General features: G+C 38.5%; 1 protein-coding gene across 1 annotated transcript in view; it reads left to right on the forward strand.

Annotated features, from left to right (window-relative positions):
* The window catches only part of ICE1 (interactor of little elongation complex ELL subunit 1), a 73220-nt gene that overhangs the window by 16122 nt on the left and 30653 nt on the right, over positions 1-26445 (forward strand). The window contains exons 4-12 of the mRNA XM_005556569.5: positions 27-45; positions 1351-1462; positions 3406-3482; positions 4533-4570; positions 13790-13872; positions 14085-14124; positions 14205-14261; positions 20877-20963; positions 23514-23923. Coding sequence (XP_005556626.3) covers positions 27-45; positions 1351-1462; positions 3406-3482; positions 4533-4570; positions 13790-13872; positions 14085-14124; positions 14205-14261; positions 20877-20963; positions 23514-23923 — 923 coding nt within the window. The remainder of the gene's footprint in view (positions 1-26; positions 46-1350; positions 1463-3405; positions 3483-4532; positions 4571-13789; positions 13873-14084; positions 14125-14204; positions 14262-20876; positions 20964-23513; positions 23924-26445) is intronic.

Raw genomic sequence — 26445 nt, forward strand, 5'->3', positions numbered from 1 at the left:
TCAGAGTTTTCTTTAATAAGTTTTACAGCTGCAGTTTGCAAGAAGGTGAGCTAACCTGTTTTCATAGTTTATGATACCACCTATTTGAGTAGTTGATCTGAGATAGACATTTATTAGAGCAGATTTTTAAGCAGCTTTGAGCAAAATGTACATCGGATTGACTCATAATACAGAATGCTGCTTTGATGCTCACAATAAAAGAAGACTTGAGTTTTCCTACTATTAAATTTTTCAAATGAATTTGTTACTAAGGTCTTAAATTACAACTTGGTGCTTCACTTTTCAGTAACTTTTACTGACTGCATTGCCATTGAAGTGAAGCTTATTGCTGTCAAATTAACTGTTGTTTACCTGGTTTGCACTATTTAATGTGGTTGTTTATCTTCTGTTACTTTAAACAATTGAAAATAGGCCTACACAAAATTTTGGCAATGTTTCATTCTCTGCTTGGATTCATCACCCAGTAGAAGACGAAACGTGGTTATAAACTAAGCCATAAAATTGCCTGTCACTTGAGTTGAATATATGGGTATTAACTCAAGACTCAAGATTGGAATAGCCAGACTCTCAGCCAGGTTGTTTGGGTGATTTTACTGTAAAGTATTCTTAAGCAAATTAAGAATCTATTTTACTTGTTTCTCACAGGGCTTTTTAGTAGACTTTTATCAAAAATAGATTACTAGGCTGGACGCAGTAGCTCATGCCCATAATCCCACCACTTTGGGAGGCCACATTATAAGAATAGTAATAGTACTATTTAATAGTATATATTAAATAGTAAATAGTACTATTTAATAGTAAAATTTTTATACTATTAATTTTTTTTAATTAGCCAGGTGTGGTGGCCCTCAAATAGTAAATAGTACTACTTAATGGTAAAATTTTTTTACTATTAAAAAAAATTTTTTTCAATTAGCCAGGTGTGGTGGCACATACCTGTAGTCCCAGCTACTTCAGAGGCTGAGGCAGGAATATCATTTAAGCCTGGGAGGTCGAGGCTGCAGTGAGCCGTGTATGTATGTACATACTGTAGTACATACTATATGGTACATACTGTATACTAATATAGTACATACTAATAGTACATACTATACTCCAGCCATTATATTCCAGCCCAGGCAACAGAGTGAGACCCTGACTAACAAAAAAAAAAAGAAAAGAAAAAAAAAATACTATGCCTAAGAAATAAAGGCAATGTGAAGATCATGTTGGTGTAGAGAGGAATGCATTTAAAAAGATTTTTTCATCCTTTTTTTTTGTTCCAAGTTAGAAATCTGAAATTATAAGCACATATATTTAATAATTCCTTATAGATACTTTTCTGTAATAATGTTAATTCATTGTCTTTAGAGAGAATAGTACTCTGCATCACCAAGTGGAAGAGATGCTTCAAAAAATTTCTCCCCTGCAGAAATGTCAGGAAGAGCTGGGATCTTTAAAAGCAGAGCTAGAAGAGAAAAAGGTACCAATAATAATTTTCTGTAAAGATTTATGGTCAATGAATTAGGATCGGCTTATTCAGTGTAATTGGGACAAGGGGGCTTTGATGTGTTCAAGGAGATAAAGGCTAGTCAGGAGTCAGTGTGTTACCAGCTTTAGAGAACACTGAACTAACTGCTTAGTAGCTTAGTCTTTACAGTGATTATTAGCTCTGCAATACTGTGTTGCTTATGCTTTTTGAGAGGGTCAGCAGAGGACACTTCTAGCTGTGAATTTGTGTGGTTTTATGTGTTCTGCATTAATTGATTTGTATACCTTTGTTTTTTGCTTAAATGTAAAATAACATGCAAAAATTCGAACTTGAAATGTAAAGGAATTGTTGTATATAAGAGAGAGGGAGCCCAAGATAATTTTATTTCTTAAGTAGCTCTGGCCTAGCTCTGGAGAGCCCAGTGGTGAATGAAGTGTGTAGGGCTTCTGCTGTGGTATGAGTTAAGGTGTCCTTTAAAGAACCTACTCTCATAATTCATAAACTAGTCAGTATTTTAAGCAATGTCTGTATACTTCTGTAACCTTAACAGCTTTGTTTGGTCCTTTTTAAAAAAATCTCTTATTTCTGTTTTTTGACAATCATGTGTAGTCTCTTGTGGTTTGTCATTGTGAGAGGTACACAAAAATGAGTCTTTCAATAATGCTTTTATAAGTAAGCTTCAGGGTAGGGGTTACTTCTTTGAGGGCGTGTTTGATTTCTTTGGGTGATACTTATTAAGCTGAGATGGAGCATTGGGAGAAGATGCCCACTTCAGAAACAAAAATCTGATACATATATCCTTTCATGGACGCTCTTCTTCTTTTCAAAGTCAGGTTGCAGTAACACAGTTTGTTAAAAATGCTATAAACTCACTTTTCTATGTAAATTGTTGTTTACTCCCTACACGAATCTTAGAATTCATAGGTTTTACAGATAAAAACATTAAAGTCCATAGATTTAAGTGGCATGAGCCAAGTAGCAGCCACCTGGAATGATCGTCACTTCTTAACCTCTTCTCTCTAGGCACTTCTCACAGTGGTGTGTGTACCTCTAGAGAGTGTTCCTCAAATTGTGCTATTTTAGTGGTGACATGTAGCTGTCTGAGGTCTTATGTGCTTTAATAGTACATACTTATTTTTCTCTTTATATAGAAATTCTTACTATATGTGTAACTATGCTGTCAAAGTTAAACAGAAACAATCACAGTGTTCAATGATCTCTATTCTGGTTATATAATCTTTTCAGCCTTATTTGAAAAGAAGCATGAACATTGGAGTCAGACCTTAATAATAACCCTCATTAGTCGTTCAGTCACTGTCTTTGGAAGAATAAGTCAGCCTGTCAAACCCTCAGATTCCTCATTTGTAAAAAAGGAATAATGAAGCTGTTGAGATTAAAGAAATCTCTGAGAGCTGTTGAGATTGAAGAAATGTATATGTATCATACCCCACTAGAACTCTCAATAGCAGTGTCTTTACCATTTTATAGTAGCTGTCAGGGTGTATATATCAGTATTCACAGATTTTCCCCAGCTATCTTTAAGTATAATTATTTGTTTTATATTTTTCTGTAGCAATACCATTAGCTAAATTTATTATGCTCTAATATTTCTTCAGGATAATATTGAATTTTAATTAGTTGAGGCAAAAATATTAGCTGTTTGATATTTAAACCAATTATGAAGATTTAGAATTACAATAAAATTAGTATATTGTTTTTAAGTGTTATACCTTTTGATTGTATTGTTAGTCATATGTCATCTATTAAGAATCTGGTTACCTCTATTAAAATATTCAGTGAATTGTACTTTGGTTTTCTGCCTGATATCTGTTTATTTGGTTAATAGCTTATCAGAGTCAAAGCAAGTTATGACCAATGGTCAGTGACTTTCATTTTGACAATATCTGTTTTTTTTTTTTTTTTTTTTTTTTAAGAGTTCTTTAAAGTTGTATCAGGATACTCATCAGGAATATGCTCGTGTAAAGGAAGAATGCTTGAAGAGTGATGCTCAGTAAGTAGTTATTAAATTACTACAGAAATAGCGTTTCATTTTTGAAAATACATAATTCTTAAGTCAATAGTGTTTTTTTTTTTTTTTTTTTTTACAGTCTTTGGATTTCTTGGCCATAATTAGCTGCATGGTCTTGAACTAGTTAGTCTCTCAACCTTGGTTTCCACATGTGTAAACGGGAAGTTATATCTACTTTGAAGGGTCATAAGGAACATTAAATAAATAGTCATATGTTAAAGGGCTGCACAAAGAAATAACTCCATAAAGGTGTTTGTCTCTATGTATATGCGTTATAGATGCATGCACATGTGTCTGTGTGTGTCTAAAGGTGTTTATGTATATAATGCATTGTATATGCATTCACAGCGTGTCTGTGTGTCAGAACATAGTGACCCACCCCTTGCTTTGTACCAGTGCTTTAACCGATAGCATGTGGAATGGGTGTCTTTGTTCATAAAAAGGGCTGTTCAAAAGCATCCCATTGATCATTGAGGTTCATACTGTAGTCAGGTTTATTCACAACAAATGTGAGCTATACATAAAGCAATTGAATGTAGATGTAATGAAGCAGTGACTCTAGAGAGTTACCCACCTTCTCAGACTCTCAGAAATCCATCTGAAAACAAGTGCAGCTCTCCAGCCACTTCTTCCCGTACAGTGGTGCTGTGACCACTGTTAACACCATGCATGCTCCTGAAGAGTGACCTTAACTCATTAGACTCTGGACTGACTCTTAGAGAACACTTAGACACTTCAGCTAGGCTCATGAATGTTGTCACTGCGGTTCAGGAAAGGTCCCAGATGTACTCATGGCAGAAACTCGACAGGCCCATGGCATGTGTTTCTGGTGGAAAGGACAGAAGTTTTTAATCCACTGTAAAGATATTTCACACTAAATAGTATATTATTCTCTCTTAGGATACTAGTTCAGACTGAAAATTTGTTGTACAAATATTAGTAATTTAAAAAATATGTGCCACAAATTATAAGAACGTATTTTTTCCTATTCCACTGTTTCTTGGCATTTAACTTATACAATTTCATTATTAGGAAGAAGAAACTAGAAGCTAAAGTGAAGAAGCTGCAAGGTAAGTGGCACTATTGTTACCTGAAGTTTTTGGTCAGTACAAAAAATCATTGGTAACTGTATGAGAAGGTACTTCTTGATCAAATAGTTGAATTGTTGTGGTTTTGGATGGTACATCCATGGATGACTGCATCAAGGGGTCTGTTAGAGAGAAGTGTGAATACTACTCTCAATTACCATATCGTAACGTAGAGATGGAATGTGGCAAACCTCTGAAATGTTACTGCACTCAAAATAATAGCAGGCCATACTTTTGCTACAAAAAGCAGTAATGAAAATTTAATTTGGAAAGTTGAATCTCATAGGGCTTTTTCATTTTTTCTTAATGAAATAAGTGGCTGGTAGAAAGGGTGGCTACTTTTAGTACCAAGAAACTGGTGTGTTTAGATAGTTACAACACACATACAGAGATTTCCATGACATTTTGTACATTAGGGATTGTCCGGTTTGTACCTGATCCTCTCCCATGCCCTACCCTCTTGTTGGGGGTTCTAGCCTACAGTGAGTAGGTACGAATGCAGAGGGACTATGTGAGAATCTAAGTGCTGACATTTCAGCTAATAACCTTTCAGGAATTGGTAGGAATTGAACTCAAGATCTTTTTATTTGCTTTTTCCTCCCTTCATTGTGTGGTTAGGACACAGACCTAATACCAAGTAGAGACAAAGGGGCTTTGCCAGATGGGACATCTTAGCTGCTGTGGGTTTCTGACCCATTGCCTTGCTAGTGCTCTACTTCAGAGATGGTTTATTTTCATTTAGGGTGTGAAGTAAGAATTTGAATGTAGTTGCGTCAGGGCACATATAATAATAGTTGCTGAAAGTATTTCTAGTCACTAATTTATCTTGATTGAACCACATTTTTTGGACTTAAACTCAATGAATATTTTGGTAACAATTTTTCCTCTGATTTGATTATTGCACTAACACTGACAGTTTGGCAGTATGAATGATATTTTGTGTTCTGTTTTTTTTTTTTTTTTTTAATTTATTTATTATTATTATACTTTAAGTTGTAGGGTACATGTGCATAACGTGCAGGTTTGTTACATATGTATACTTGTGCCATGTTGGTGTGCTGCACCCATCAACTCGTCGTTTACATCAGGTATAACTCCCAGTGCAATCCCTCCCCCCTCCCCCCTCCCCATGATAGGCCCCGGTGTGTGATGTTCCCCTTCCTGAGTCCAAGTGATCTCATTGTTCAGTTCCCACCTATGAGTGAGAACATGCGGTGTTTGGTTTTCTGTTCTTGTGATAGTTTGCTAAGAATGATGGTTTCCAGCTGCATCCATGTCCCTACAAAGGACACAAACTCATCCTTTTTGATGGCTGCATAGTATTCCATGGTGTATATGTGCCACATTTTCTTAATCCAATCTGTCACTGATGGACATTTGGGTTGATTCCAAGTCTTTGCTATTGTGAATAGTGCTGCAATAAACATACGTGTGCATGTGTCTTTATAGCAGCATAATTTATAATCCTTTGGGTATATACCCAGTAATGGGATGGCTGGGTCATATGGTACATCTAGTTCTAGATCCTTGAGGAATCGCCATACTGTTTTCCATAATGGTTGAACTAGTTTACAATCCCACCAACAGTGTAAAAGTGTTCCTATTTCTCCACATCCTCTCCAGCACCTGTTGTTTCCTGACTTTTTAATGATCGCCATTCTAACTGGTGTGAGATGGTATCTCATTGTGCTTTTGATTTGCATTTCTCTGATGGCCAGTGATGATGAGCATTTTTTCATGTGTCTGTTGGCTGTATGAATGTCTTCTTTTGAGAAATGTCTGTTCATATCCTTTGCCCACTTTTTGATGGGGTTGTTTGTTTTTTTCTTGTAAATTTGTTTGAGTTCTTTGTAGGTTCTGGATATTAGCCCTTTGTCAGATGAGTAGATTGCAAAAATTTTCTCCCATTCTGTAGGTTGCCTGTTCACTCTGATGATAGTTTCTTTTGCTGTGCAGAAGCTCTTTAGTTTAATGAGATCCCATTTGTCAATTTTGGCTTTTGCTGCCGTTGCTTTTGGTGTTTTAGACATGAAGTCTTTGCCCATGCCTATGTCCTGAATGGTACTACCTAGGTTTTCCTCTAGGATTTTTATGGTATTAGGTCTAACATTTAAGTGTCTAATCCATCTTGAATTAATTTTCGTATAAGGAGTAAGGAAAGGATCCAGTTTCAGCTTTCTACTTATGGCTAGCCAATTTTCCCAGCACCATTTATTAAATAGGGAATCCTTTCCCCATTTCTTGTTTCTCTCAGGTTTGTCAAAGATCAGATGGCTGTATATGTGTGGTATTATTTCTGAGGACTCTGTTCTGTTCCATTGGTCTATATCTCTGTTTTGGTACCAGTACCATGCTGTTTTGGTTACTGTAGCCTTGTAGTATAGTTTGAAGTCAGGTAGCGTGATGCCTCCAGCTTTGTTCTTTTGACTTAGGATTGTCTTGGAGATGCGGGCTCTTTTTTGGTTCCATATGAACTTTAAAGCAGTTTTTTCCAATTCTGTGAAGAAACTCATTGGTAGCTTGATGGGGATGGCATTGAATCTATAAATTACCTTGGGCAGTATGGCCATTTTCACGATATTGATTCTTCCTATCCATGAGCATGGTATGTTCTTCCATTTGTTTGTGTCCTCTTTGATTTCACTGAGCAGAGGTTTGTAGTTCTCCTTGAAGAGGTCCTTTACATCCCTTGTAAGTTGGATTCCTAGGTATTTTATTCTCTTTGAAGCAATTGTGAATGGAAGTTCATTCCTGATTTGGCTCTCTGTTTGTCTGTTACTGGTGTATAAGAATGCTTGTGATTTTTGCACATTAATTTTGTATCCTGAGACTTTGCTGAAGTTGCTTATCAGCTTAAGGAGATTTTGGGCTGAGACAGTGGGGTTTTCTAAATATACAATCATGTCATCTGCAAACAGGGACAATTTGACTTCTTCTTTTCCTAACTGAATACCCTTGATTTCTTTCTCTTGCCTAATTGCCCTAGCCAGAACTTCCAACACTATGTTGAATAGGAGTGGTGAGAGAGGGCATCCCTGTCTTGTGCCAGTTTTCAAAGGGAATTTTTCCAGTTTTTGCCCATTCAGTATGATATTGGCTGTGGGTTTGTCATAAATAGCTCTTATTATTTTGAGGTACGTTCCATCAATACCGAATTTATTGAGCGTTTTTAGCATGAAGGGCTGTTGAATTTTGTCAAAAAGCCTTTTCTGCATCTATTGAGATAATCATGTGGTTCTTGTCTTTGGTTCTGTTTATATGCTGGATTATGTTTATTGATTTGCGAATGTTGAACCAGCCTTGCATCCCAGGGATGAAGCCCACTTGATCATGGTGGATAAGCTTTTTGATGTGTTGCTGAATCCGGTTTGCCAGTATTTTATTGAGGATTTTTGCATCGATGTTCATCAGGGATATTGGTCTGAAATTCTCTTTTTTTGTTGTGTCTCTACCAGGCTTTGGTATCAGGATGATGTTGGCCTCATAAAATGAGTTAGGGAGGATTCCCTCTTTTTCTATTGATTGGAATAGTTTCAGAAGGAATGGTACCAACTCCTCCTTGTACCTCTGGTAGAATTCAGCTGTGAATCCATCTGGTCCTGGACTTTTTTTGGTTGGTAGGCTATTAATTGTTGCCTCAATTTCAGAGCTTGCTATTGGTCTATTCAGGGATTCAACTTCTTCCTGGTTTAGTCTTGGAAGAGTGTAAGTGTCCAGGAAGTTATCCATTTCTTCTAGATTTTCCAATTTATTTGCGTAGAGGTGTTTATAGTATTCTCTGATGGTAGTTTGTATTTCTGTGGGGTCGGTGGTGATATCCCCTTTATCATTTTTAATTGCGTCGATTTGATTCCTCTCTCTTTTCTTCTTTATTAGTCTTGCTAGTGGTCTGTCAATTTTGTTGATCTTTTCAAAAAACCAACTCCTGGATTCATTGAGTTTTTGGAGAGTTTTTTGTGTCTCTATCTCCTTCAGTTCTGCTCTGATCTTAGTTATTTCTTGCCTTCTGCTAGCTTTCGAATGTGTTTGCTCTTGCTTCTCTAGTTCTTTTAATTGCGATGTTAGAGTGTCAATTTTAGATCTTTCCTGCTTTCTCTTGTGGGCATTTAGTGCTATAAATTTCCCTCTACACACTGCTTTAAATGTGTCCCAGAGATTCTGGTATGTTGTATCTTTGTTCTCATTGGTTTCAAAGAACATCTTTATTTCTGCCTTCATTTCGTTATGTACCCAGTAGTCATTCAGGAGCAGGTTATTCAGTTTCCATGTAGTTGAGCGGTTTTGATTGAGTTTTTTAGTCCTGAGTTCTAGTTTGATTGCACTGTGGTCTGAGAGACAGTTTGTTATAGTTTCTGTTCTTGTACATTTGCTGAGGAGTGCTTTACTTCCAATTACGTGGTCAATTTTGGAGTAAGTACGATGTGGTGCTGAGAAGAATGTATATTCTGTTGATTTGGGGTGGGGAGTTCTCTAGATGTCTATTAGGTCTGCTTGCTGCAGAGATGAGTTCAATTCCTGGATATCCTTGTTAACTTTCTGTCTCATTGATCTGTCTAATGTTGACAGTGGAGTGTTGAAGTCTCCCATTATTATTGTATGGGAGTCTAAGTCTCTTTGTAAGTCTCTAAGGACTTGCTTGATGAATCTGGGTGCTCCTGTATTGGGTGCATATATATTTAGGATAGTTAGCTCTTCCTGTTGAATTGATCCCTTTACCATTATGTAATGGCCTTCTTTGTCTCTTTTGATCTTTGATGGTTTAAAGTCTGTTTTATCAGAGACTAGTATTGCAACCCCCGCTTTTTTTTGTTCTCCATTTGCTTGGTAAATCTTCCTCCATCCCTTTATTTTGAGCCTATGTATGTCTCTGCGTGTGAGATGGGTCTCCTGAATACAGCAGACTGATGGGTCTTGACTCTTTATCCAGTTTGCCAGTCTGTGTCTTTTAATTGGAGCATTTAGTCCATTTACATTTAAGGTTAAGATTGTTATGTGTGAACTTGATCCTGTCATTATGATATTAACTGGTTATTTTGCTCGTTAGTTGATGCAGCTTCTTCCTAGCCTCGATGGTCTTTACATTTTGGCATGTTTTTGCAATGGCTGGTACCGGTTGTTCCTTTCCATGTTTAGTGCTTCCTTCAGGGTCTCTTGTAAGGCAGGCCTAGTGGTGACAAAATCTCTAAGCATTTGCTTATCTGTAAAGGATTTTATTTCTCCTTCACTTATGAAACTTAGTTTGGCTGGATATGAAATTCTGGGTTTAAAATTCTTTTCTTTAAGAATGTTGAATATTGGCCCCCACTCTCTTCTGGCTTGGAGAGTTTCTGCTGAGAGATCTGCTGTTAGTCTGATGGGCTTCCCTTTGTGGGTAACCCGACCTTTCTCTCTGGCTGCCCTTAAGATTTTTTCCTTCATTTCAACTTTGGTGAATCTGGCAATTATGTGTCTTGGAGTTGCTCTTCTCGAGGAGTATCTTTGTGGCGTTCTCTGTATTTCCTGGATTTGAATGTTGGCCTGCCCTACTAGGTTGGGGAAGTTCTCCTGGATGATATCCTGAAGAGTGTTTTCCAACTTGGTTCCATTTTCCCCCTCACTCTCAGGCACCCCAATCAGACGTAGATTTGGTCTTTTTACATAATCCCATACTTCTTGCAGGCTTTGTTCATTTCTTTTTCTTCTTTTTTCTTTTGGTTTCTCTTCTCGCTTTATTTCATTCATTTGATCCTCAATCGCAGATACTCTTTCTTCCAGTTGATCGAGTCGGTTACTGAAGCTTGTGCATTTGTCACGTATTTCTCGTGTCATGGTTTTCATCTCTTTCATTTCGTTTATGACCTTCTCTGCATTAATTACTCTAGCCATCAATTCTTCCACTTTTTTTTTCAAGATTTTTAGTTTCTTTGCGCTGGGTACGTAATTCCTCCTTTAGCTCTGAGAAATTTGATGGACTGAAGCCTTCTTCTCTCATCTCGTCAAAGTCATTCTCCGTCCAGCTTTGATCCGTTGCTGGCGATGAGCTGCGCTCCTTTGCCGGGGGAGATGCGCTCTTATTTTTTGAATTTCCAGCTTTTCTGCCCTGCTTTTTCCCCATCTTTGTGGTTTTATCTGCCTCTGGTCTTTGATGATGGTGATGTACTGATGGGGTTTTGGTGTAGGTGTCCTTCCTGTTTGATAGTTTTCCTTCTAACAGTCAGGACCCTCAGCTGTAGGTCTGTTGGAGATTGCTTGATGTCCACTCCAGACCCTGTTTGCCTGGGTATCAGCAGCAGAGGCTGCAGAAGATAGAATATTTCTGAACAGCGAGTGTACCTGTCTGATTCTTGCTTTGGAAGCTTCCTCTCAGGGGTGTACTCCACCCTGTGAGGTGTGGGGTGTCAGACTGCCCCTAGTGGGGGATGTCTCCCAGTTAGGCTACTCAGGGGTCAGGGACCCACTTGAGCAGGGAGTCTGTCCCTTCTCAGATCTCAACCTCCGTGTTGGGAGATCCACTGCTCTCTTCAAAGCTGTCAGACAGAGTCGTTTGCGTCTGCAGAGGTTTCGGCTGGGTTTGTTATTGCCCTGTCCCCAGAGGTGGAGTCTACAGAGACAGGCAGATTTCCTTGAGCTGCTGTGAGCTCCACCCAGTTCGAGCTTCCCAGCAGCTTTGTTTACCTACTTAAGCCTCAGCAATGGCGGGCGCCCCTCCCCCAGCCTCGCTGCTGCCTTGCCGGTAGATCACAGACTGCTGCGCTAGCAATGAGGGAGGCTCCGTGGGTGTGGGACCCTCCTGGCCAGGTGTGGGATATGATCTCCTGGTGTGCCTGTTTGCTTAAAGCGCAGTATTGGGGTGGGAGTTACCTGATTTTCCAGGTGTTGTGTGTCTCAGTTCCCCTGGCTAGGAAAAGGGATTCCCTTCCCTCTTGGGCTTCCCAGGTGAGGCAATGCCTCGCCCTGCTTCAGCTCTCACTGGTCGGGCTGCAGCAGCTGACCAGCACCGATCGTCCGGCACTCCCCAGTGAGATGAACCCAGTACCTCAGTTGAAAATGCAGAAATCACCGGTCTTCTGTGTCGCTCGCGCTGGGAGTTGGAGACTGGAGCTGTTCCTATTTGGCCATCTTGCTCCGCCTCCCATCCACCGATATTTTGTGTTCTAAGTGTTGACATCTCTTGTAAGAATGTGGAGATAAGTTTTGTCTATTGTATTTAAACAATTTTTTTTCTTAAATTTTTAAACTTTTTAAATTTTTTATTTATTTTATTTTATTTTTTGAGATAGGGTCTCACTCTGTCGCCCAGGCTGGACAGGTGGTGCGATCTCGGCTTACTGCAACCTCTGCCTTCCGAGTTTTAAGAGTTTCTCCCACCTCAGCCTCCTGAGCATCTGGGATTACACGCACCACCAAACCTAGCTAATTTTTGTATTTTTTGGTACAGATGGGCTTTCACCATGTTGGCCAGACTGGTCTTGAACTCCTGACTTCAAGGGATCTGCCCGCCTCAGCTTCCCAAAGTGCTGGGATTACATGTGTGAACCACTGCACCCAGCCACATTTTTTATTTAAAAAGAAATTTTTTTTGAGACGAAATCTCGCTCTGTCTCCTAGACTGGAGTGCAGTGGGGTGATCTCGGCTCTCTATAACCTCTGCCTCCTGGGTTCAAGCGATTCTCCTGCCTTAGCCTCCTGAGTAGCTGGGCCTATGGGGCATGTGCCACCACATCCGGCTAATTTTTTTATATTTGTGGTAGACATGGGGTTTCACCATGTTGAGCCAACGCGCCTGGCCCACTTTTTGTGGTTTTTAGAGACAGGTCTCACTGTTGCCTAGACTGGAGTGCAGTGGCAAAATCATAGCTCACTGTAACTCTGCCTTAAAGCGATCCTCCAGCCTCAGCCTTCAGAGTGATGGGACTGTAAGTGTGTGCTACCACACCTGGCTAATTTTTAAATTTTTTGTAGAGATAGGGTTGCCCAGGCTGGTCTTGAACTCCTTGGCTTGAGTGCTTCTCCTGCCTCAGCCTCCCAAAGTGCTGATATTACAGGCGTGAGCCACTGTGCCCAGCCAAGGAAATTATTATTATTTTTCTGAGACGGGGTCTCACTCTGTCACCTAAGCCGGAGTACAGTGGCACAGTCATGGCTTACTGCAGTCTCAGCCTCCCAGACTCAGGTGATTATTCCATTTCCTGAGTAGCTGGGAACTACAGGTGTGCACCACCACATCTGACTAATTTTTTGTAGAGACAGAGTTTCACTGTGTTGCCCAGGCTGGTCTTGAACTCCTGGGCTCCAGAGACCTGCTCAGCCTCCCAAAGAACTGGTATCATAGTTGTGAGCCACTGCAAGGAAATGTTTTTAAAGAAATCTGAAGTGCCAATAAGACTATATATGCAGGTTTTAGAACAGACTTTCTGTGAAGCAAAATGTCGCCTTTATTTTTCATGTATAATATTTTTTCTAGTAAAAATTATCAATGTGACTTAATAAAGATTACTGAGTAAAAATACCCATACTTGTTAGAGGAGTCAGGAGAGGATTGTTAGTGAAGTGTTTCATGGGATTTTAGTTAGTAATTGTATATGAGCGTATTTATGTAAAGTCAATACTGGTCAGATTCTTAATAGTATGTCTGGACCATTTGAGGCTTCAGAACCAGAAATCAGAATGAAGGATTACCTAAAATAGATCTCTAATAAAGAGATCTATTACCTAAAAATGGATCTCTAATAAAGGTCCTAGGGATTATGTTTAGCTAACTTGTTGAAGGGAATTCCAGGGAAGAATAACCATATCTGTAATAAGCATTGAGAAGATCGCCTCTCCCCTCCCTAATAAAGACACTATATTCTGAGATAAAATCGCATTTCTAAAATTTCTAAGACTTCAGGGTTGCCAGTGATTGAAATGGGAGGGCAACTCCCTTTTATGCCTTGAATTCTTCCCTAACTGGGGATTGGGATTGCTGTGCCTGGTTTGGAAAGGATTCTTAAGGCCCATGCTAGTTCTGTGGTTTAAATGACAGTTAAAGAAAAAAGTGTATTGCATTCAGCCCCGATGATAAAATATTGAAGGAGCAATGGCTTTTTACAAAATTTATTTCAAAGTTTTAAGAAATGAGAAAAACTTGTAATAGATAAAATTTTGAGTATTTCATTAACCACAGTAGTAAAGTTAGTAAATTATTTTTCTCTCCCTGTTGCTTCATTGGACTTAATAAAGAGGCTGCCGTCAAGCAAACTCAGGACTTCAAGCAACTGAGAAATGAAAAGAAAATACTTGAAAAGGAATTTAAGAAGACACAGGTACTAGATGAAAGCAGCGTACACACACCTTAAATATGTGGTTCCAGGGCCTCTGTAGTGTCTCTGTGTTGTAACTCACGTAGGAGTCAGACACGAGGCCCCCTGGCAAAAACAGTCCCAGCTGCCTGTTAAGTTGCACCTGTTTTACATTTGGTCTGGAATGGCTGCACTTCTTGTTCAGCATAAACACTATTAATGTTTTGTTTTCACAGGAAAGGCTTGACGAATTTTCTAAACAGAAAAATGAAAAGGGTGAGTATTCAGTTAATGCTTACATAAATTTCTTTTTGATATGTAGTATTTTATTAACCATTTTTTCTCCATGTTTTTAGAGTTGAGACATATCGGAACACAAATTTCAAGTGATTCATATGGAAGCATAGATAGAAGTGAGTATATTGCAACTTTTGTTTTAGTATTGTGTATTACTCTTAGTGGGTTGTGAGGCTGTGTTTTGCTCCTACATATAATTGTGAAAGTGCCAGGGCTTAGTAGATGTTTCGTTTTAGTAGAAGTCATGTATTATTGTGTCTTCGTTAGATCCATATATAATCAGCTTATTGTCTTATAAAATAATACAGTGAATAAAAGAGTCAAAAATCAATATTGTTTGGGATAGGAAAACTAGTTGGAGATATAATATCTGCTCTTTTCGATTAATGAATACAGATTTTCTCTCTGGATTATAATTTATTAAATTAATTTATTAAATTTCCTAGGTACCAATTATATAAGAAAATGTTAAAGTCAGGCAGGAAAACTGTAGAGTTCAAGCCTTATAGTATATTATGTAGTAAAGCCCTATAGTATAGACAGAAAAGTTTAGGGAAGGCCCACAATTGCAAAGAAAAGTGGTGGTCATGGAACAAGGGAATGTAATACAAATGTGGACACACTGCGTTACTTAGTGCCACGTCTCATAGGTGAGAAGCATAACTCTAGAGGTGAGAAATGAGAATTTTCACTTCAGTCCTTCCATTTGTTGTGTGACTCTGCCATTTACTTTCCGTTTTTGTATTTTCATTTTCCTTTTAAAAATGGAAATAGGAATTTGAATTTCTGCTCTACCTCAGAGGTTTTTTGTGGGGATGCATTTAAAATGTTTAATTAGTAAATAATGGTATTTCATCTCACTAATGTGTAATTTTTTTCTCCAAGTGGAAATGATTAAAAACATTTAAATTGTGTGCAGGTATGTGGTGTCTCTTAGAAGTCACCTTTACCTTTTTTTCTTTAATTTTTTAAAAAATTCATAGTACAAGTTCATGTTTTCCTTGGTGTAAGGCTTTAACAGTTCCCGCCTTTCAGCTCCCTGGGCATTGATTGCTCACCTACCACTATCACTAGATATGATTCCATGAGCTTTTGACTAGATTCTTGTTCTCTTGTGTATGGAAAATGAGACTTTAAGTAATAATTATTGCTGAAAGAAATAGAAGACTTGACAACATTCGCTTTCCTGTTCAGTAGTCAGCGGTTGAATGGAATTATCTTCGTGTTTGGACTGACGGATTTGTTACAATTCAGCTCTTCCCAAGCCTTACTGTTCAAAGCAGAAGCCTTCTGTCCTCTTTCTGTCGCTGCCCTATCCCTGCGTTCTGTTGTATTTGTTTCAAATAACTTACTACTCTCTCAAGTAAAATTGTCTTACATTTTGTTTCTATCTACCCTCTTAATCAGGGCAGGGATAGTGTCTGTTGTATATTTTACTTTTCCCAAATACATACAGTTTTTGGGAATCTGCTGGTTATTTAGCTGTGGACCTTGATGGGTTTATCCTTACTTCTTAAGTGTATTGTTAACACTAATACTTGACTTATGGAAAAGATTTGCAAAGTAAGCACCAGAGTATTAGATTGACTTCACTTTATAAAAAAAGGCTTTCTGAGTGCCACTTTGCCTTTCTTTTCTTTCAAATTCCAACAAAAATTTTCGACCAGAAAAAAAAAAAAAACCAGAAACAGCAGCAGCTCCTGGATAGTTACAAAGATTACCATCAGTAGAAGAAATGAGGAAGATGCACAGCAGATAGTATCAATTGGTGATGAAACCCGCAATTGCAGAGAAAATAGCAGCTCTCACAGAGTAAGTTTTCATTGCAGAAGCTGCGAGTTTTCCCAAATCAGAGGTGGCAGGGAGTGGGAGAAGGAGCAGGACATTAGCATTTTGCCAGGTAATTGATTAAAGGGTGAAAAGAATGCCACCCTTCTGGTTTTCAAAAATTGTTTCTGGCCTTTGCTCATGAACTGTGGCGCCAGTTTAGTTTTCTAAAGTTTTAGCTATGACATTGGAGCTCCTCAGAGTGGGTGTGGATATCACAAAATCGGGTAATTATGGCTGCTTTAAGGGCTAGCTCCTCCTATTCCCAGAAAATAAGGTGTTTATATACTCCATGTAAACCCTCACAACTGCATCCACTTTCCACTGCTTCCTCTGCAAGGCGGGGTCCCACAGATTTATGAAATGAGAATCTACATTTACTGCGAAAGGAATAGCGCTAAAAATGTAGGCTGAAGAAATATACTTTGTCTGCCAAAGATGTTCTGCCTAAACGCTTATCTAAAACTTACAGAAAAAGCAGTGAGAAAAAAGAGAAAAGCAACAGATGCGAGAAGACTGAGAGAAACTCTTTAGTTATGAATGAGAAGGAAATGCTGAAAACTGATTGCATTTCCTTTAGAGAAAGTCTAAGAACATGTCCATAGGCTGCTGCTATGAAATTGAACCAGCTGTGGATCTTGAAAATTAAAAATCCAATTGCATAAATAAAATAAACCCAGTAGAAAGGTGGAAATACTGGATGGACAAATAAAATATCAATTAAGTTGATCCTAGAGACTGAATCCTAGGCAGTTGAGAACATCGTACAAAGGGACAAACAAATGAAAGATACTAGGGAAAATAACAAGATTTGGAGGACAAAGCCAGATGTCTCAATATGCATCTGCTAGGACTTCTCAGAGGGGAGAACAGAACCATAAGGAGAGAAGGTGATCAAGACATGACAGAAGGAAACTTTCCTGAGCAGAAAACAAATGGAATATTCATATTCATAGGGGCCACTAAGTGTTGAGCATGATTTTTGTATGCAGTCTCCATCTCTGACACTTTCATAAGAAATACCTAAAATTAGATGAAACTGACTGAATATTAGAGGGATGGATAAAAATTTTCCAAGCAATGCTGACATTAAAGCAGTCATATAAGGCAAAAAAAATAATAAAAGCTTAGAAATGAATTTACATGATTGAAATGTTGATTAAAAGTATAGTTTGCCAAGAAGGTACCACTAGTATGTACCTAAGAGTGTGAAACGATGTCAAGCAATACTCTTGGAAATCTAGGGGGACTGGCCACATCTATTTTTGTCATGAGAGACTTCAATATGTTTTTTAGAAAGAGAGAGCAAAAGCAGACAAGGGATGGAATTGGAATCACAGTTCCAAATGGATAATTTATATACAACTCTTTGTAAACCACACACCTGGAGTTCGTTAAAATACTTTTCAAACATGTATAAAAGTTGACTAGTAAGTAAACAACAAAAAATACCGACAATTTAATATGGGCTTTTAATAAAAATCCCCCTCCCCCTGCAAAAACAAAACCTGCAAAACTTACCTAGTAACTCAACTCACATAAACACACACAAAAAAACCTCTCTTGGGTAACAGAGAAGACAAGAACTGAAATACTAAACTGTTCTGAAAGTAAACAGTAGGGCAATCCTTCACTGTTCAAAGGAATCTGTTATGGCCTTACGTGATACATTGTCACTTTAGAAAATAAATACAGAGAATGAACTGTTTAAATGAAGGAAAAAAATGATGAAAATGCAAACTTAATGAAATAGGATACAAAGCAATTGATTTAGTAGAATTAAATCTGATAGCTGGTTCTTTGTAATGCTGATGAAACCGACATCTCTTTGGTAATCTTTGATTAAACAAACAAAAAAATAGCACCAGGATTGAGAAAGCATTAAAACTACAGTAGAGAAATTTTTTAATTCACAAGTTCATATTCAGATGTGAAAATATAAGTAGAATGGTCCATTTTCTAGGAAAACATGCTCAAATTGATTCAGAACAATTGCTGCAAACTTAAAATAACCAGGAAGAAATTTTTAAGAATAGTTAAAGATCTAACAGCATAATAAATCCAGATAGTTTATAGGTGAGCTTTGTAAACATTAATTGAAAAACTAGTGTCTCTATTATTAATTTTTTTGTTTCAGAACTTAGAAAATAAGGAATGTTTCCATTTTTTTCTCTTAGGCTAGCATAATGCTGTACCAAAAGCAAATAGCATGCACACATATTCTCAAGACTCAGGACTCTTCTGTTGTTAGTATAGCTGCAAAAATACTAAGTAAAATTTTAAGAAATTAAATCCACACAGAATTTAGAGTACAGACAAATTATGCTTGAAGATTTATCTCAGGAATACTACATCTGGGTCAGAGAATGTTGGGATCATCTCAATTCAGCACCTAGTCCCAATTTCAAAAAATTGATGAGGTACTAGAAAAAAAAATTTAACTTGAGAAAGGTGGAACATTCAAAGTATAGTTATTACTGTCAAAAACAAGGCAAGCATGCTTTTTGTTAGTTCCATTTTTTTTTCTTTGTACTGGAGGCCTGAACCAGTGCAACAGAATAAATGCAGAAGAGTGGGAGCTGTGAATACTAATAAAGGAAAGTAGAAATTGTCATTATTTCAGATGATATTACTAATGTAGAGAATTCAAAAGACTCAACTACAGTTGGAATTAGAAGTAATAGAGCTTGGTAAAGTGCTGGCATATACAATGAGCATATACATTGTTCCGTTATTAACCTGTTAGAAAAGGAATGGAATAAGAACAACCCATTCTCAAGTGGTACCTGAACCAGCAGATGTCTAAGAAAAGACCTGAAATCAGTATACAGTGTTTCTGAGGAAAACTGAAACTTTCCTTAAAAGCATTAAGGAAGACCTGAGTACATAAACATTATGTTCCTGGATGAGAAGATACAAAGTATAAAGATGTAAAATTTCCCCAAATATATTTATAAATATACAGAAACATTCAAAGTCCCATAGAGGTTTTCTATGGAAGAGGACAAGCAGATGGTTTATAGGGAAGAGTGTATGTTCAGAAGAATACAGTTTTTCAAAAGGAAAAAACAGAATAAGGACTATGCTCTAACGGATATTCAGTAGCCTACCCTGATTAAAGAAGTGTGATATGGATACAGAAGATGACAAAGCAATGAAGTAGGAAAGAAATTTCATAAACGAATATGTAAATCCTTAAATATTCATACATGCCTTAGAGTTTGATAAAGGAAGAATTTTAAAGGATTAGAGGAAGTTGTGCAATTCACTAAGTATAAAGTTAACGCTGAAGATTTTTTTTCTGCTTTGTTTAGGAGTAGAGTGCTTTCATTTATTTTTTTGGGTCAGATTAGCAGTTGGAATGCTCAGTTAGAAAAGGCATAGCTCTGGATGATAGCCTCCATAAGAATGGAAAAGTAACTTTTTTTCTTTTTTTTTAAGGTTCCTTGTTTGCTGCTTTGGGTATACGTAATAAGCAGGGATCCTGGTCAGGTCATTTAAGCAAAGGGGATTACAGTGTTTGGAAGCAGGCTTTTGGGTAGGTTATATCACAATGTAGATAAGCTATTCGATCACAGAATTTTGGAACTGAAAAATGGATGTAGCTCACACACAGTGGCAATCAGAAGGTGGTTTTGGCTCAGGAGAGTTGGCAGTGTCCAGCCTTTCACACTTACTTGAGCTGTCCTCCACAGTTGTCCTTTCTGTGGACTTCTGTGGACTTCATTTTTTGTGTCCCCTTTCTGTGGACTTCATTTTTTGGAGCGAGCAGTGTGCCAGCTTAAGTAGAGCTAATCTCTTACAAAATCTGTGATTCCCTGAGACATTTTGGTTTTTAAAGGTTGGTCTTTAAGCTTCTCTTGAACTGTATTAAATATTTCACTAATTTCAGTAAATGCTTAAGGTTAATTAAAAAACTTAAGTTCAAGGAAACTCTAATAGAACTTTTAAGGTGGCCTGAGAGTTACATACACTTAAGCTACTTTTAGTTGAATTTTAATTAGTATGGGTTGTCTTTTTTATGCACATTTCACCACAAGCTATTCATAATTATATTTTCATAAACGCTTTTTGCTTTAGAAGGTTTTGAAATTTCTATTAATGTAGAAAAGCTTTAAAACCAGAGTATAATATTCTTAATGTTACATGTATCGCATTAGGGCTGTCTTAGTTACAGCATCCCTTGGCCTTTCAATTTGAATTACTGGTTCTTAACTATTTTAGGAATTTACATCTCTTTGAAAATGTATAAAAATTCCAAAGGTTTTACTTTCCTTATAAAAGTATGTGCTTCTCTGTCTGCTTGTGTGTGTGATGATCGGTTTCTATTCATATGTTCATACACACACATTTCCCATACCGTCTCCCCTCAAGTCCATTGATGGATTATCTGTAATCCTTGAACTCCCCAGGTTAATTACAGCATGGTGAAGTCTAATGACTTTTCTGATAACCTCTTATAACTGAGGGATGCTTCTCTACTCCTTACAGAATACATAGAGCCCAGATCCCTTATCAGTTATTAACTGTGTTTCCTTCCCCCATCTCAAAGCAGTCTCTGGTGAAAATATGTGGGCCCAAGATTCATTTGTCCCATGCATACATAAAGGGGTAATAAAACCCTTTAACAACAAGTACACATGGTCTTTTGAATCCCTTGTCTCTGCCACCAAATTTATTAAAAATAAGCAAACAAATGTACCTTCAGCCTTCAATTTTTAGCTAAAGTATTGCAGACCTTTTTATCAATAACTGTATTGTGCACAGTAGTTGAGTTTGGGGAAGATGTTTAAGTTACCTAATTTTCTAAGTCCCTAATAAACCCTGTTTTCACAGAAGTATGATTTGGTCTTATGTACGGTGAGCCAAATGATGTGACTTTAATGCTTTACTGTGTTTCACAGGAAAAGTAAAACTGCTTCTGAAGGAACTCTGGCTCTGTGTAAACACAACACACAGACTACCTGGTGAAGGCAGCAGATGTATCCCAGGTGAGAGAGAAGCTTCCAGAAATGGATTTCATATGTGAAAGTAGAGAGGTTTACCATAGGCATTGCAGCCGTTAGTTTTTAATAGCTCCTGATTCTAACATTGAAAGAATGAAATAAACACGAATGAGTACTTTTTATTATACAAAACTCATTTCCCTTCAGTGTGAATTTTAATCCCAGTGAATACATTTAGCTTTCATCAGAGAACCTTCAAAAACATTAGAAGGTCGAGTAGCAGAGGCATACTGGCAGGTGGAGAGGGGAGACTTGAAGGATGCACAGTTTCTTCAGAATCATTTCGTGAATTTGATCAATCCGTGAGCACTTTAGCTTCGTTTATTTTTAATATAGTTTATCAGTTCCTTTGGTTGAACATCTTGATTTTCAGAGTATCATGGAGGCATTCTAGCTCATTCACAGTTATAGTCGATTTAGCTATCCTGAGTGGAAGGGGAGAAGATACCTGTCTTGTATAAGACAAAAGTGCTACTTATTTAGCTTTTTGTCATTTTACTAATTTCTTATGATTAGCTGCTGTAAATTCATGGGTCACTGAGGTTCTTAGTCTATGGAAACCTGCACCTTATTTTCCTCTCAGGCTTCTAAAGACAGTTTCCTTGGAAAAAAACGTTAAGGGACAAGTTACTGATTCTTACTTATGGTGGACTCAGAACTTGTCGAGTGTACAGAGGCATATGGGGTTTCGTTAAGTAGATGTTTCCCTCAGTTCACCTACTAGGTATCCACTGGTATTAACCACATGGTGCCCGCAACTCCTAAATTAGTCCCCTCAGTTTATAATTTATCAATTCATCTGTTTAGGCCGAAGCAACCGGGGGATGCTTTTTGGCTTTCTGTATCAATCAGCATTCTATTTTAAGCATTTGATTTTATGTTGTCAAGCTGTTATTAAAAGAGCTATTCTTCATTTCATAATCTAATGTTTGTATTTAAAAATATGCTTTTGAGGGGTAAATATATTATGTTAATTTTTCCAAAGTAGAAGGGAAAACATGGCATCTTTGGAATCTTCTTATACCATAAGACATATTCTTTTGTTTTAGCTTTTTATTTTCATATGAGGATGGTTACAAAAGTAGTTTAGAGAATCCCCATGGATCCCTTAGCAGATTGCAGGATTTTTAGCATTTTCAGTTACCAGTGATCAAAACCAGGACATTTGGTACAACTTTATTAACTAAACTGTGAATTTCACAGTTTTCCCCAGGGATCCTCCTTTCCTTCCAGGATGCCGTACAGGAAGCCTTCAGTAGTCATCTTGCTTTCACCTCCTCCAGTCCAAAAGTTCCTGTTTTGTTTTTTTGTTTTTTTTAAATCTCTCTTGTCTTTTACACTTTGGGAGAATATTATTTTGTAGAAAGCCCATTGCTTTGGCTTATCTGATGTTTTCTCATGTTATACTAAGGTTGTGTAAATAATTTAAGGCAAGAGCGTCACAGTGGTGATGTTTCTCTTTGCTCAGGGAGTTGTTCTAGGGATAGGTGATATGGATATGTATTATCACTGGGCTCTAACCTTGATCACTTGGTTAAGGTGGTATCTGCAGGTTTTTATGTTGTAAAGTTACTCTTTTTTTCCTAATGAATCAACTTGAGAAAGGTTCTTTAACATTGTACAAATATTCTGTTTCTTTCCGATTGTCACCTGCTGATTTTAGCCTCCAGCAGTGGATCTTGCCTGCTATAATTGCTGCTTTATTCAGTGCTATCCTTTTAGCTTTGGTGGGAGCTTCTTTAGATTGGCTTCTGGGCCCTTCATAAATACTCCATTTTTTTTTTTTAGTTGTTTACTTCTGGTACCGCAAGATATTTCAATCTCGGATTTTCCCTCCCCAGCCCTATAATCAACCGCTTATCCAAGGAGCCCTGGATCCTCTATAAAAGTTATTTTTAAAGCTTGCAAATATAATAAATGGTTATGGAATCAAATGTTTTTGTTAATAATTAGTACCAGTGAAGTTCACGAAAATCAAGACCCTGAAAGGATTAGGTTTTTATAGGAACTTTGCTGTTGCATTATCATACTGAGTATTCATAGACCTCATCAGATCTCTCAGAGAGCATTGTACAGATATGGACATGGGTAGGCTTGATATTAGTTGATTTCAAATCACTTTTTGGACAGAAAATAGTGTTCTTTATCAACCTATGGGCACAAAGTTATTTCTCTGCCACATTCTGCTGTTTGTACGGGAAGATTCATCCAGAGACCGAGTGAGCCAGCAAGGCCCGTTTTCATGAACGTGGATGTCTTTCCAGCTGTGTCAGCCATCCACCCACCAGTCCGTCTCACCTGTCTGTCTCACTTTTCTTACTGCAAGACTAGCATACTTGTATGAAATGTATTGATTTTCTAGGATAGTGTTTAGAAGGCAGCTGGTTGCCTTTTAAAAAATGTTTCTGCTTACTTGGAATTAGTATTTCAAGCATTTTGAACTGTTGTAATAAGGTGTGCTTTTTTGTTTTGTTTTGTTTTTAAGTTTTCTTGATACTGAAAATACCTGATACCTATTTTTGTTCCCCGACACAGAAAAACCTGCCAAAGCAATCACCAGCTCCAGAGTGCCTGGGGAAGATGGTACGCTACCTCCAACACAAGGCAGCCCTCTCAGGACCTCAAATGTGCAGACATGCCTCACAAAACTGTCCATGGAGATAAAGGAGGACTTTTTATGTCAAAATGTGGAAAAACAGAGCTCCAGTGGAACAAATTGTAGTTCTGACCATGTTTTTAATGAGAATGGAAATCTTGAGGTTTTAGTACAAAGTCATCATGACAGTGGCAGCACTGAATTTGTTGACCATGATCATTTTTTTGATGACGATCTTCAAGCTGCAATTGACTTCTTCAAACTTCCCCCTCCTCTTCTGTCACCAGTGCCCTCACCCCCTCCGATGGCATCACCACACCCGAGTTCCTTACCTTCTTCATTTGCACCTGTGAGTTTTGCTCTCTGAGTTTGAATTACCAAGTGGGTACATTGTCTATCCTAATATGTCGTTGATGCTCAAAGGATTTAGTGATATTCTTGCAAAGACCATTCATTTTAGCCAATTTTGTTAGGGGGTAACATGAGGATTTTAAAAAGCATGCCACTACCCTTTGGATCAACATATATAATATGATTTTTTTCACTTTGTATTAGGGTTGCATTTTTGTTAGTCTTTCTCCACAACCAAATTACAAGTTTTCTATAGGAAGACTGTGTCTTAATTGTTTTTATCTATTGATGTGAAATAACTGAATTAAAGACATATTTGTATATATGGAGTTATATAGTGATAGGAAAATCCATGTATACAGCATCCATGCCCCTTAACCTAGTGTAGCCGAGTTCTCTGCCTTTATTTGATGAATTCATCATCTTCTTGTGTGTTTGCTGAATGGTTTATAGTAGTTTCTTAGGAAGTTAGTCTTTATGAAGCAGATATATATATATTTTGGCTTAAGGAGCAGATACATGTTTTGCTCCTGGAATCAATTTCTTTCTTTACGAAAACACCATGTGTACCTGTTATGTTCCAGGGACCAGGCTAGACACTGGGTGTGCAGAGGTGACGAAAGATGCCATTGCCTCTTAGTGGGATTCATTGTGTGGAGGTGGGAGCAGTAAAGGAGCAAACAGATGCATTGCTGTGTAGAGCCCTGCAGTGGTGGAAAACACGCTCCTCAGGAGGATAAAGAAAAGCAGCTCAGTCCTGAATGGAAGCCGGGGCAGGTCGGGGGCAGGCAGGATTCTTCTGAAGATTCGGTCCCCACACTGAGTTTTAAGGAGTGAGTGGGGGTGCTTCAGGTGGAGGAGCTGTTCTCACAACAGTGCAGAAGCAAGGGTGAGCTCTTTGTGTGGCAGATTCATGCAGGTGAGACTGGGAAAGGCCATGTGCATCCTCCCAAGGAGTTCCCACTTTATCCTGAAGGGGGAAATCGTTGATGAATCCAAAGACGTAAACTGAAAGATAGATAGTTATTTGAAAGTTTCATTTCAGTATGAATGAGTAGGAAGTGGGGGGATAGTCAGAAAATAGACAAGACCACAGGCAAGGTAGTGGCTTAATAAGCAGCTCAAGTAAATTTTTTTTTTTTTTTTGAGACAGAGTCTCACTGTGTTGCCCAGACTGGAGCACAGTGGCGCGATCTTGGCTCACTGCAAGCTCCGCCTCCCAGGTTCACACCATTCTCCTGCCTCAGCCTCCCAAGTAGCTGGGACTACAGGTGCCTGCCACCATGCCCAGCTAGTTTTTTTGTATTTTCAGTAGAGATGTGGTTTCATGGTGTTAGCCAGGATGGTCTCGATCTCCTGACCTTGTGATCCGCCTACCTCAGCCTCCCATAGTGCTGGGAGTACAGGCGTGAGCCACTGCGCCCAGCTGCAGCTCACTTAATTCTTGATACCTGAACCTAAGTTGTGGCATTGGTGTTAAAGAGGTGGGAACTGGTTTGAAAAATGTTATGAGGTCAGATGAGCAGCATTTGGTGACATTTTAAATGTGGCAGTTAGGGGAGATGGAGGAGTCCAAGATATTGAAAAACAGCAAATATAAGAAGAGACCCTGTTTGGGAGAATAATGTATAGAACGTTAGATATGAGGTATGCATATACACAAGCGAGGTACTGGAGGGAGGCTGTGGTGGTGCACAGACGTTCAGGACCTGCCAGCGTTTGAGTGCAGCGGAAGTCATGCAGCTGTGATATCATCCAGTAAGAGTGTAGAGGAGGAGAAGATGGACTCCCAGTCAGGACCCTGGGGAGCCGTCCCTATGTAAGTGACAAGTAGAAGAAGTTTGAGGAAAGGAGATTGAAAACAAGGGCAGAATAGACGAAATCCAGGAGATGGTGGTACTCTGGAGTTCAAAAGAGGAAAGAATTCTTTCAGTAGGAGCAAGTTGATGTCAGCAGCTGTTAATCTTCACCAGTCCACTGTTCTCTAACAGAATAGAGACAAGGTGGTTGATGGTGTCAGCGCAAGCCAAGTGGGCCACATGCTCTAGGCAGTTAACTCAGGAGGGGACCAGTTGGGGGTCAGGAAAAGGTTCTGGAGCAGAGGTGTCCAGAGAACGGGCTGGGAGGGAGAGAGCATTGTAAGGGTAGCACAGGTGTGGTTGATGACATCAGTCAGACTGCAGCACTCCGTGAGGACATGTTGGGGAGGAGATATGTGGTGGGAGATACCCACAAGACAACGCCCCTCCCCCCCTGCACAAGGCTGTACCGGGCACAAGTCAGATACACCAGAGGGAGAAGAAATAGAGAGCTATGAAGCCAGAGACCAGCAACCTGGGTCAGAGCCTTTGTTACTAGATGATGGGGAAGTAACAGTGTACAAGTAGGAATGTTCGAAAGTTAAGAGAAGAAACATAACCCTGTGTAGAGTGGGGTGTGGCGCTTGGAAGCATGTCTGTTATTGGGGGAGGTGTCTCTGTGGGTTGCTGGGCACCCTTAAGGAGAGAGCAGAACAGTGTT

This window comes from Macaca fascicularis, chromosome 6, assembly GCF_037993035.2.
Source record: "Macaca fascicularis isolate 582-1 chromosome 6, T2T-MFA8v1.1".
Taxonomy (NCBI): Eukaryota; Metazoa; Chordata; class Mammalia; order Primates; family Cercopithecidae; genus Macaca; species Macaca fascicularis.